The sequence below is a fragment of the Heptranchias perlo genome, unplaced genomic scaffold (genome assembly GCF_035084215.1).
Source record: "Heptranchias perlo isolate sHepPer1 unplaced genomic scaffold, sHepPer1.hap1 HAP1_SCAFFOLD_158, whole genome shotgun sequence".
Classification (NCBI taxonomy): domain Eukaryota; kingdom Metazoa; phylum Chordata; class Chondrichthyes; order Hexanchiformes; family Hexanchidae; genus Heptranchias; species Heptranchias perlo.
This window is the reverse complement of record NW_027138839.1, coordinates 860,995-874,445: the sequence shown is the minus strand read 5'-3', so window position 1 is coordinate 874,445 and position 13,451 is coordinate 860,995. Positions and strand designations below refer to the sequence as shown.

Below are 13,451 nucleotides of genomic sequence, written 5' to 3'. Positions count from 1 at the left end.
TCTCAATTGGGGAAAGGCCAATTTTACTAAACTGAGAAGTGATTTAGCAAAAGTGGACTGGAAACAGCTCCTTGAAGGTAAATCAGTGTCAGAGCAGTGGGAGGCATTCAAGGGGGAGATTCAAGGGGTTCAGAGAAAACATGTTCCCATAAAGAAAAAGGGAGGGGCTGTCAAATCTAGAGCCCCCTGGATGACAAGGAGCATACAGGGTAAGATAAGGCAGAAAAGGGAAGCTTCTGTCAGACACCGAGAGCTCAATACTGCAGAAAGCCGAGAGGAGTATAGAAAGTGCAGAGGTAAAATTAAAAAGGAAATTAGGAAAGCAAAGAGAGGGCACGAAAAGTACTGGCAAGTAAAATCAAGGAAAACCCAAAATAGTTTAATAAATACATTAAGAGCAAGAGGATAACTTAGGGCCTATTAGAGACCAAAAAGGTAACCTATGTGTGGAGGTGGAAGATGTGGGAATGGTTCTTAATGAATACTTTGCATCTGTCTTCACAAAAGAGGGGGACGATGCAGAGATTGTAGTTAAGGAGGAGGAGTGTGAAATATTGGATGGGATAAACATAGTGAGAGAGGAAGTATTATGGGGATTAGCATCTTTGAAAGTAGATAAATCACCAGTCCTGGATGAAATGTATCCCAGGCTGTTAAAAGAAGCCAGGGAGGAAATAGCGGAGGCTCTGACCATCATTTTCCAATCCTCCCTGGATACAGGCGTGGTGCCGGAGGATTGGAGGACTGCTAATGTCGTACCATTGTTTAAAAAGGGAGAAAGAGATAGGCCAAGTAATTACAGGCCAGTCAGTCTAACCTCGGTGGTGGGCAAATTATTAGAATAAATTCTGAGGGACAGGATCAATCGTCATTTAGAAAGGCATGGAGTAATGAAGGACAGTCAGTATGGATTTGTTAAGTGAAGGTCATGTCTTACTAAGTTGATTGAATTTTTTGAGGAGGTAACAAGGAGGGTCGATGAGAGTAAAATGTTTGATGTAGGGTATGGATTTTAGCAAGGCTTTTGTCAAGGTCCCACATAGCAGACTGGTCAAAAAAGTGCAAGCCCATGGGATCCAAGGGAATGTGGCAAGTTGGATCCAAAATTGGCTCAGTGGCAGGAAGCAAAGGGTAATGGTCGACGGTGTTTTTGCGACCGAAAGGCTGTTTCCATTGGGGTCCCACAGGGCTCAGTGCGAGGTCCCTTCGTTTTTGTGGTATAGATTAATGATTTGTCTTGAATGCGGGGGGCTTTATCAAGAAGTTTGCAGATGATACAAAAATTCACCACCTATGCATGTCTGGTCAATCCCATTCATCCCATCTGCATGCCTCATCACCCCTCGCCCCGATCCGTGTCACATTCCCCCCACCCCTCCTCTTGCACACACACATCCAAACCAGGTCTCTGTGCACTCAGATTCACCGCTGGCCCTCCTGGCTTGGGATTGGCTGAGGGCCCTCCTGGTTTGGAATTGGCCGAAGCACTCCTGGTTTGGGATTGTCCGAGAGCCTTCTGGCGGCACTCACCAGTATTGTTCTTGTAGCAGGTGCGGTGTAGTTTGCCGTTGTAGAACTCCAGGCCGATGATGGCAAACATGAGGATGGCGAAGAACAGAAGCAGGCCAATCTGGAGCAGGGGGACCATCGCCTTCATGATGGACTTCAAGACAATCTGCAAACCTACAAGGGAGGAAGACAGCGCAGGCGTCACGGTAGAACACTCAGAACAGCCTCCCGCCACACCTCAAAGACCATCCGCCAAGCAGCCGGAGATCACCTCTCCCCCCGCACAACCACACAGACAACCTCAGGTGGTCTGCCATGTCTCAGTGGGTATCTCTCTCGTCTCTGAGTCAGAAGGTCGTTCGTTCAAGTCCCACTCCACAGACTTGAGCATAAAATCCAGGCTGACACTCTCGGTGCAGTACTGAGGGAGCGCCGCACTGTCGGAGGGTCAGTACTGAGGGAGCGCTGCACTGTCGGAGGGTCAGTACTGAGGGAGCGCTGCACTGTCGGAGGGTCAGTACTGAGGGAGCGCTGCACTGTCGGAGGGTCAGTACTGAGGGAGCGCTGCACTGTCGGAGGGTCAGTACTGAGGGAGCGCTGCACTGTCGGAGGGTCAGTACTGAGGGAGCGCTGCACTGTCGGAGGGTCAGTACTGAGGGAGCGCTGCACTGTCGGAGGGTCAGTCCTGAGGGAGCGCTGCACTGTCGGAGGGTCAGTACTGAGGGAGCGCTGCACTGTCGGAGGGTCAGTACTGAGGGAGCGCTGCACTGTCGGAGGGTCAGTACTGAGGGAGCGCTGCACTGTCGGAGGGTCAGTACTGAGGGAGCGCTGCACTGTCGGAGGGTCAGTACTGAGGGAGCGCTGCACTGTCGGAGGGTCAGTACTGAGGGAGCGCTGCACTGTCGGAGGGTCAGTACTGAGGGAGCGCTGCACTGTCGGAGGGTCAGTACTGAGGGAGCGCTGCACTGTCGGAGGGTCAGTACTGAGGGAGCGCTGCACTGTCGGAGGGTCAGTACTGAGGGAGCGCTGCACTGTCGGAGGGTCAGTACTGAGGGAGCGCTGCACTGTCGGAGGGTCAGTACTGAGGGAGCGCTGCACTGTCGGAGGGTCAGTACTGAGGGAGCGCTGCACTGTCGGATGGTCAGTACTGAGGGAGCGCTGCACTGTCGGAGGGTCAGTACTGAGGGAGTGCTGCACTGTCAGAGGGTCAGTACTGAGGGAGCGCTGCACTGTCGGAGGGTCAGTACTGAGGGAGCGCTGCACTGTCGGAGGGTCAGTACTGAGGGAGTGCTGCACTGTCGGAGGGTCAGTACTGAGGGAGTGCTACAGTGACGGAGGGTGAGTACTGAGGGAGTGCTGCACTGTTGGAGGCACCGTCTCTGGGATGAGATGTTAAACCGAGGCCCCGTCTGCCCTCTGAGATGGACGTAAAAGATCCCAAGGCCACTATTTTGAAGAAGAGCAGGGGAGTTCTCCCCGGTGTCCTGGGGCCAATATTTATCCCTCAACCAACGTCACTAAAAATGTATCACATTGCTGTTTGTGGGATCTTGCTGTGCGCAAATTGGCTGCCACGTTTCCTACATTACAACAGTGACTACACTTCAAAAAAGTACTCCATTGTCTGTAAAGCACTTTGGGACGAGCTGAGGTCATGAAAGAAGCTGCAGAAATACAAGTCTTTCTCTCTTTTTCCTGCACCCAACTGCACTGGGGAGTTCTGGACTCCTTCACAGTCACAGAGAGCCAGGAGGAATTCACAGCCTGATGAAAGGTGATGATCAAAGCCTCCTCCTGTCCAAGCTCGGCTCACTGCACTGCACAGGCCAAAGACGGAAGGTGATGGGCGCGCTGCAGAAAGCTTCAGCTCCACCTGGGTATCTCTGAGGGGACAATAAGGGACCCCTGAACCTGATGCCTATCTGCTGCCCTCTACCACATGGCCATCGGGTGAGAACAAGATCAGGTGTGGCCGCGATGTCCTTCACAGTTGAATCTGCCAACGACACCAGCCGTCTGGCCCCCAGGTGGTGAACAGCCACTTGGGTGAGTTACCAGGGGGCAGCTGGGGGAAGTGGGGGTGTAGGGCCAGTGTGTTTGGGCCCGGAGGAGACAGATTCCAATCTGGCCCGGACAGGTGGGCCGAAAGTAAGAACAAAAGAAAAGCAAAACTTGCATTGAAACAGAGTGTTTCACCACCTCTGGACATCCCAAACGCTTCACAGTCGAGTGTTGTTACCGTTGTAAAGTAGGGAAAAGTTAGTTAGTTGTGAGGGGTGAGTTTCAGTCAGTCTGAATCAAACTCCACACGGGTAGGGTCAAAAACCACAAAATTGCCCCCAATTTCACCAACAATCACACTGACAGGACACAGAACGGATGGAAATGACAAGGTCATTCATACTGGTGCTGTGAGCAAACGGGGATGTTTATACAGGGAGCTTTACTCTGTATCTAACCCGTGCTGTACCTGCCCTGGGAGTGTTTAATGGGACAGTGTAGAGGGAGCTTTACTCTGTATCTAACCCGTGCTGTACCTGCCCTGGGAGTGTTTGATGGGACAGTGTAGAGGGAGCTTTACTCTGTATCTAACCCGTGCTGTACCTGCCCTGGGAGTGTTTGATGGGACAGTGTAGAGGGAGCTTTACTCTGTATCTAACCCGTGCTGTACCTGCCCTGGGAGTGTTTGATGGGACAGTGGAGAGGGAGCTTTACTCTGCATCAAACCCATGCTGGACCTGCCCTGGGAGTGTTTGATGGGACAGTGCGGAGGGAGATTTACTCTGTATCTAACCCGTGCTGTACCTGCCCTGGGAGTGTTTGATGGGACAGTGCAGAGGGAGCTTTACTCTGTATCTAACCCGTGCTGTACCTACCTTGGGAGTGTTTGATGGGACAGTGTAGAGGGAGCTTTACTCTGTAACTAACCCGTGCTGTACCTGCCCTTGGAGTGTTTGATGGGACAGTGTAGAGGGAGCTTTACTCTGTATCTAACCCTTGCTGTGCCTGTCCTGCGAGTGTTTGATGGGACAGTGTGGAGGGAGCTTTACTCTGTATCTAACCCGTGCTGTACCTGCCCTGGGACTGTTTGATGGGACAGTGTCGAGGGAGCTTTACTCTGTATCTCACCCGTGCTGTACCTGCCCTGGGAGTGTTTGATGGGACCGTGCAGAGTGAGATTTACTCTGTGTCTCACCCGTGCTGCACCTGGCCTGGGAGTGTTTGATGGGACAATGTAAAGGGAGCTTTACTCTGTACCTAACCCGTGCTGTACCTGCCCTGGGAGTGTTTGAAGGAAAAGTGCAGAGGGAGCTTTACTCTGTAACTAACCCATGCTGTACCTGCCCTGGGAGTGTTTGATGGGACAGTGTAGAGGGAGCTTTACTCTGTATCTAACACGGGAGTGTTTGATGGGACAGTGTAGAGGGAGCTTTACTCTGTATCTAACCCGTGCTGTACCTGCCCTGGGAGTGTTTGATGGGACAGTGTAGAGGGAGCTTTACTCTGTAACTAACCCGTGCTGTACCTGCCCTGGGAGTGTTTGATGGGACAGTGTAGAGGGAGCTTTACTCTGTAACTAACCCGTGCTGTACCTGCCCTGGGAGTGTTTGATGGGACAGTGTAGAGAGAGCGTTACTCTGTAACTAACCCGTGCTGTACCTGCCCTGGGAGTGTTTGATGGGACAGTGCAGAGGGAGCTTTGCTCTGTGTCTAACCCGTGCTGTACCTGCCCTGGGAGTGTTTGATGGGACAGTGTAGAGGGAGCTTTACTCTGTATCTAACCCGTGCTGTACCTGCCCTGGGAGTGTTTGATGGGACAGTGTAGAGGGAGCTTTACTCTGTATCTAACCCGTGCTGTACCTGCCCTGGGAGTGTTTGATGGGACAGTGTAGTGGGAGCTTTACTCTGTATCTCACCCGTGCTGTACCTGCCCTGGGAGTGTTTGATGGGACAGTGTAGAGGGAGCTTTACCATGTATCTAACCTGTGCTGTACCTGCCCTGGGAGTGTTTGATGGGACAGTGTAGAGGGAGCTTTACTCTGTATCTAACCCGTGCTGTACCTGCCCTGGGAGTGTTTGATGGGACAGTGTAGAGGGAGCTTTACTCTGTATCTAACCCGTGCTGTACCTGCCCTGGGAGTGTTTGATGGGACAGTGTAGAGGGAGCTTTACTCTGTAACTAACCCGTGCTGTACCTGCCCTGGGAGTGTTTGATGGGACAGTGTAGAGAGAGCGTTACTCTGTAACTAACCCGTGCTGTACCTGCCCTGGGAGTGTTTGATGGGACAGTGCAGAGGGAGCTTTGCTCTGTGTCTAACCCGTGCTGTACCTGCCCTGGGAGTGTTTGATGGGACAGTGTAGAGGGAGCTTTACTCTGTATCTAACCCGTGCTGTACCTGCCCTGGGAGTGTTTGATGGGACAGTGTAGAGGGAGCTTTACTCTGTATCTAACCCGTGCTGTACCTGCCCTGGGAGTGTTTGATGGGACAGTGTAGTGGGAGCTTTACTCTGTATCTCACCCGTGCTGTACCTGCCCTGGGAGTGTTTGATGGGACAGTGTAGAGGGAGCTTTACCATGTATCTAACCTGTGCTGTACCTGCCCTGGGAGTGTTTGATGGGACAGTGTAGAGGGAGCTTTACTCTGTATCTAACCCGTGCTGTACCTGCCCTGGGAGTGTTTGATGGGACAGTGTAGAGGGAGCTTTACTCTGTATCTAACCCGTGCTGTACCTGCCCTGGGAGTGTTTGATGGGACAGTGTAGAGGGAGCTCTGTCTGTGTGAGGACCCAAACCCATCAGCTAATCCCACTGCCTGCAGACTTTGGAAAACTTTCTGTCGGAGATTGTGCCAAACGGAAAAGCAGGACTCACTGGGAATCCCTGACACCAGCTTCAGTGGTCTCAGCACACGAACAGCTCGCAGTGTCCGCAGATTGAAGTGCGTCTCAAGCTTGGCCAGGATCCTGAAATGAAAAGGAAAACAGGTGAGGCATTTGAAACCTGAACGAGGGGCGATCGAGGTGGAGAGCCCACTGCACCTCCCGCCTCATACCAGCCACATTGAAACGATGAAGAGGACATTAACCCTTCTGTGAATACCTAAATCATAGAATCATAGAAAGGTTGCAGCACGGGAAAAGGCCATTCGGCCCGTTGAATCTGTGCTGGCTCTGTGCAAGAGCAATCCAGCTCGTCCCACCACTCTGCCCTATCACCCTAGCCCTGGGTTGATTTTAAATTGTAACAGTGACAAGGGTCACGGTATGAACGGATCTGCCAGGCCTTGGGTTTGTTTCTCCCTGTTCCACCGTCACAATGGTCTGCACTCATCGTGGGCTACAACAAATCAGCAAGCAGTTTTACACTCCGTCCGTTTTACACTCCGTCCGTTTTACACTCCCTCGATGATCTTTTTATATATTCCAGAATAACAGATACCTGGGAGTGAGTTACAGGCTGGAATCTAACTGAGGGGTTCGGAGGGGTTTATATATAGAATAACAGATACCCGGGAGTGAGTTACAGACTGGAATCTAATCGAGGGGTTCGGGGGGTTTATATATAGAATAACAGATACCCGGGAGTGAGTTACAGACTGGAATCTAATCGAGGGGTTCGGGGGGTTTATATATAGAATAACAGATACCCGGGAGTGAATTACAGACTGGAATCTAATCGAGGGGTTCGGGGGGGTTTATATATAGAATAACAGATACCTGGGAGTGAGTTACAGACTGGAAACTAATCGAGGGGTTCGAGGGCTTTATATTTAGAATAACTGATACCCGGGAGTGAATTACAGACTGGAATCTAATCGAGGGGTTCGGGGGTTTATATACAGAATAACAGATACCCGGGAGTGAATTACAGACTGGAATCTAATCGAGGGGTTCGGGGGGGTTTATATATAGAATAACAGATACCCGGGAGTGAGTTACAGACTGGAATCTAATCGAGGGGTTCGGGGGGGTTTATATATAGAATAACAGATACCTGGGAGTGAGTTACAGACTGGAATCTAATCGAGGGGTTCGGGGGGTTTATATATCGAATAATAGATACCCGGGAGTTCAAGACTGGAATCTAATCGAGGGGTTCGGTGGGGTTTATATATAGAATAACAGATACCCGGGAGTGAGTTACAGACTGGAATCTAATCGAGGGGTTCGGGGGGTTTATATATAGAATAACAGATACCTGGGAGTGAGTTACAGGCTGGAATCTAATCGAGGGGTTCGGGTGTTTATGTATAGAATAACAGATACCCGGGAGTGAATTACAGACTGGAATCTAATTGAGGGGTTCGGGGGGGTTTATGTATAGAATAACAGATACCTGGGAGTGAGTTACAGACTGGAATCTAATCGAGGGGTTTGGGGGGTTTATGTATAGAATAACAGATACCAGGGAGTGAATTACAGACTGGAATCTAATCGAGGGGTTCGGGGGGGTTTATATGTCGAATAACAGAGACCCGGGAGTGAGTTACAGACTGGAATCTAATCGAGGGGTTCGGGGGGTTCATATATAGAATAACAGATACCTGGGAGTGAGTTACAGACTGGAATCTAATCGAGGGGTTCAGGGGGTTTATACATATAATATCAGATACCCGGGAGTGAGTTACAGACTGGAATCTAATCGAGGGGTTCGGGTGGGTTTATATATAGAATAACAGATACCCGGGAGTGAGTTACAGACTGGAATCTAATCGAGGGGTTCGGGGGGTTTATATTTCGAATAACAGATACCCGGGAGTGAGTTGCAGGCTGGAATCTAATCGAGGGGTTCGGGGGGTTTATATATTGAATAACAGATACCTGGGAGTGAGTTACAGACTGGAATCTAATCGAGGGGTTCGGGGGGTTTATATACAGAATAACAGATACCCAGGAGTGAGTTACAGACTGGAATCTAATCGAGGGGTTCGTGGGGTTTATATATCGAATAACAGATACCCGGGAGTGAGTTACAGACTGGAATCTAATCGAGGGGTTCGGGGGGTTTATATATAGAATAACAGATACCCGGGAGTGAGTTACAGACTGGAATCTAATCGAGGGGTTCGGGGGGGTTTATATATAGAATAACAGATACCCGGGAGTGAGTTCCAGGCTTGTATCCAATCCAGGGGTTCGGTGGGCGGGTGGGGGCGCGGTTTCAGTGATCCTGGAAGCTGATTTTGTTGACACACAGTTTGCAGCAGAGAGTGACCAGAGAGTGACTGGACTCCAGCACCCTCCTCCCAGCTCAACCCTGTCTGAGGAGCACACGTATGTTGGACTAATGATGTGCAAAGATGCAAGTCTCCTGGAGCTGGAGCTTCAGTGCTGGCCCATCAGGGCAGCTGTGTCTTTAGTTTAATTGATAAAATTTTCCACTCATCAGATGATTTATTAAAAGACCTGCACTGAGTCAAGCCGTTAAGTTCGTCCTTAAAATTGTGTTGTTGATGATGGAATTAAACAGTTCATTGAACAAGGTGTATTAATCACTCACCTGCACGGCAGATGCAATATTTATTTACCATTAAGACCCACCCCAGGTGCTGGATAATGCTGGGCCATGGAACTGGCTTGCGGTGTGAGGATCAGAGAGGGGAGGGTCTCACTTGGCCCAGTGTCAGGGACAGTGCTCTGATTGCCCCCAGTGAGATGAGCCAACCTCCTCCCCTTCCCCCGCCCAGTGCAACGTGTTCACAAACACACCTCTTGGAAGATTGAGCCAATCTCCCCGAGCTGCTCGGCCGGGAGGGAAGGACACTGGAGGAGCCAACGAAAAGAGCTGGGTCATCGGGAGCGACAGTCACAGACAGCGTTATCGACCAGTCTGTCTGGGTTATCGACTAGTCGATCTGGGTTATTGACCAGCCTGTCTGGGTGATTGACCAGTCTGTCTGGGACCCGTTCCCAGCCTGTCTGGGTCCCGTTCCCAGTCTGTCTGGGTCCCGTTCCCAGCCTGTCTGGGTTATTGACCAGTCTGTCTGGGTCCCGTTCCCAGCCTGTCTGGGTTATTGACCAGTCTGTCTGGGTCCCGTTCCCAGTCTGTCTGGGTCCCGTTCCCAGCCTGTCTGGGTCCCGTTCCCAGTCTGTCTGGGTTATTGACCAGCCTGTCTGGGTCCCGTTCCCAGTCTGTCTGGGTCCCGTTCCCAGTCTGTCTGGGTTATTGACCAGCCTGTCTGGGTCCCGTCCCCAGTCTGTCTGGGTTATTGACCAGTCTTTCTGGGTCCCGTTCCCAGCTTCTCTGGGTCCATTTCCCAGTCTGTCTGGGTCCCGTTCCCAGTCTGTCTGGGTTATTGACCAGCCTGTCTGGGTCCCGTTCCCAGCCTGTCTGGGTTATTGACCAGCCTGTCTGGGTTCATTTCCCAGTCTGTCTGGGTTATTGACCAGTCTGTCTGGGTCCCGTTCCCAGCTTGTCTGGGTTATTGACCAGCCTGTCTGGGTTCATTTCCCAGTCTGTCAGGGTCCCGTTCCCAGTCTGTCTGGGTTCATTTCCCAGTCTGTCTGGGTTATTGACCAGCCTGTCTGGGTCCCGTTCCCAGTCTGTCTGGGTTATTGACCAGCCTGTTGTTTCTGTGAGAGACAGCTCATTCTCAGCCTCCAAAAAACGCCATAAATAAACCACAAAAGGCATCTTCTGCTGTTTACTTTCTCTTCTCTGCCCCGAGGGACATGTGTGAGCTTCAGAAATTCTGGCAGCTATTTCAGTTTTTTAATTGCCCAAACTCGTCGCCCTCTCCAGACGCCTCTGATCGGAAAAACTTAAATATTGACGAGGCGCTTTGAAAAGATGCCCCTCAGTTTCCCCCGGGCTCACTCAGTTTGAAGCTGCTTCCAGAGATTCTCATTATCACAGTGTGACCCGAGGCTCTATCCCTCTCTCTCTATCACAGTGTGACCCGAGGCTCTATCCCTCTCTCTCTCTCTATCACAGTGTGACCCGAGGCTCTATCCCTCTCTCTCTATCACAGTGTGACCCGAGGCTCTATCCCTCTCTCTCTCTCTATCACAGTGTGACCCGAGGCTCTATCCCTCTCTCTCTATCACAGTGTGACCCGAGGCTCTATCCCTCTCTCTCTATCACAGTGTGACCCGAGGCTCTATCCCTCTCTCTTTATCACAGTGTGACCCGAGGCTCTATCCCTCTCTCTTTATCACAGTGTGACCCGAGGCTCTATCCCTCTCTCTCTATCACAGTGTGACCCGAAGCTCTATCTCTCTCTCTCTATCACAGTGTGACCCGAGGCTCTATCCCTCTCTCTTTATCACAGTGTGACCCGAGGCTCTATCCCTCTCTCTCTATCACAGTGTGACCCGGGGCTCTATCCCTCTCTCTTTATCATAGTGTGACCCGAGGCTCTATCCCTCTCTCTCTCTATCACAGTGTGACCCGAGGCTCTATCCCTCTCTCTTTATCACAGTGTGACCCGAGGCTCTATCCCTCTCTCTCTCTATCACAGTGTGACCCGAGGCTCTATCCCTCTCTCTCTCTCTATCACAGTGTGACCCGAGGCTCTATCCCTCTCTCTCTCTATCACAGTGTGACCCGAGGCTCTATCTCTCTCTCTCTCTATCACAGTGTGACCCGAGGCTCTATCCCTCTCTCTCTCTATCACAGTGTGACCCGAGGCTCTATCCCTCTCTCTCTCTATCACAGTGTGACCCGAGGCTCTATCCCTCTCTCTCTCTATCACAGTGTGACCCGAGGCTCTATCCCTCTCTCTCTCTATCACAGTGTGACCCGGGGCTCTATCCCTCTCTCTCTCTATCACAGTGTGACCCGAGGCTCTATCCCTCTCTCTTTATCACAGTGTGACCCGAGGCTCTATCCCTCTCTCTTTATCACAGTGTGACCCGAGGCTCTATCCCTCTCTCTCTCTATCACAGTGTGACCCGAGGCTCTATCCCTCTCTCTCTCTATCACAGTGTGACCCGAGGCTCTATCCCTCTCCCTTTATCACAGTGTGACCCGAGGCTCTATCCCTCTCTCTCTCTATCACAGTGTGACCCGAGGCTCTATCTCTCTCTCTCTATCACAGTGTGACCCGAGGCTCTATCCCTCTCTCTCTATCACAGTGTGACCCGAGGCTCTATCCCTCTCTCTCTATCACAGTGTGACCCGAGGCTCTATCTCTCTCTCTCTATCACAGTGTGACCCGAGGCTCTATCCCTCTCTCTCTATCACAGTGTGACCCGAGGCTCTATCCCTCTCTCTCTCTATCACAGTGTGACCCGAGGCTCTATCTCTCTCTCTCTATCACAGTGTGACCCGAGGCTCTATCCCTCTCTCTGTATCACAGTGTGACCCGAGGCTCTATCTCTCTCTCTCTATCACAGTGTGACCCGAGGCTCTATCCCTCTCTCTCTCTCTCTATCACATTGTGACCCGAGGCTCTATCCCTCTCTCTCTATCACATTGTGACCCGAGGCTCTATCCCTCTCTCTCTCTATCACAGTGTGACCCGAGGCTCTATCCCTCTCTCTCTCTCTCTATCACATTGTGACCCGAGGCTCTATCCCTCTCTCTCTATCACATTGTGACCCGAGGCTCTATCCCTCTCTCTTTATCACAGTGTGACCCGAGGCTCTATCTCTCTCTCTGTATCACAGTGTGACCCGAGGCTCTATCCCTCTCTCTCTATCACAGTGTGACCCGAGGCTCTATCCCTCTCTCTCTCTCTCTATCACATTGTGACCCGAGGCTCTATCCCTCTCTCTCTATCACATTGTGACCCGAGGCTCTATCCCTCTCTCTCTCTATCACAGTGTGACCCGAGGCTCTATCCCTCTCTCTGTATCACAGTGTGACCCGAGGCTCTATCTCTCTCTCTCTATCACAGTGTGACCCGAGGCTCTATCCCTCTCTCTCTATCACAGTGTGACCCGAGGCTCTATCCCTCTCTCTCTATCACATTGTGACCCGAGGCTCTATCCCTCTCTCTCTATCACATTGTGACCCGAGGCTCTATCCCTCTCTCTTTATCACAGTGTGACCCGAGGCTCTATCCCTCTCTCTCTCTATCACAGTGTGACCCGAGGCTCTATCTCTCTCTCTCTATCACAGTGTGACCCGAGGCTCTATCCCTCTCTCCCTTTATCACAGTGTGACCCGAGGCTCTATCCCTCTCTCTCTCTATCACAGTGTGACCCGAGGCTCTATCTCTCTCTCTCTATCACAGTGTGACCCGAGGCTCTATCTCTCTATCTCTCTATCACAGTGTGACCCGGGGCTCTATCTCTCTCTCTCTATCACAGTGTGACCCGAGGCTCTATCCCTCTCTCTCTATCACAGTGTGACCCGAGGCTCTATCTCTCTCTCTCTATCACAGTGTGACCCGAGGCTCTATCTCTCTCTCTTTATCACAGTGTGACCCGAGGCTCTATCTCTCTCTCTCTATCACAGTGTGACCCGAGGCTCTATCTCTCTCTCTCTATCACAGTGTGACCCGAGGCTCTATCTCTCTCTCTCTATCACAGTGTGACCCGGGGCTCTATCTCTCTCTCTCTATCACAGTGTGACCCGAGGCTCTATCCCTCTCTCTCTATCACAGTGTGACCCGAGGCTCTATCTCTCTCTCTCTATCACAGTGTGACCCGAGGCTCTATCTCTCTCTCTTTATCACAGTGTGACCCGAGGCTCTATCTCTCTCTCTTTATCACAGTGTGACCCGAGGCTCTATCTCTCTCTCTTTATCACAGTGTGACCCGAGGCTCTATCTCTCTCTCTCTATCACAGTGTGACCCGAGGCTCTATCCCTCTCTCTCTCTATCACAGTGTGACCCGAGGCTCTATCCCTCTCTCTCTCTATCACAGTGTGACCCGAGGCTCTATCCCTCTCTCTCTCTATCACAGTGTGACCCGAGGCTCTATCCCTCTCCCTTTATCACAGTGTGACCCGAGGCTCTATCCCTCTCTCTCTCTATCACAGTGTGACCCGAGG

The 13,451-nt window shown here is 51.4% G+C and overlaps 1 protein-coding gene across 1 annotated transcript in view; it reads right to left on the bottom strand.

Annotated features, from left to right (window-relative positions):
• Positions 1–13,451, bottom strand: part of LOC137309291 (probable voltage-dependent R-type calcium channel subunit alpha-1E) — a gene marked incomplete at its 3' end in the record, with an annotated part of 193,804 nt that overhangs the window by 80,288 nt on the left and 100,065 nt on the right. The window contains exons 3-4 of the mRNA XM_067977549.1: positions 6,383–6,474; positions 1,531–1,683 (exon numbers count right to left, since the gene is read on the bottom strand). Coding sequence (XP_067833650.1) covers positions 1,531–1,683; positions 6,383–6,474 — 245 coding nt within the window. The remainder of the gene's footprint in view (positions 1–1,530; positions 1,684–6,382; positions 6,475–13,451) is intronic.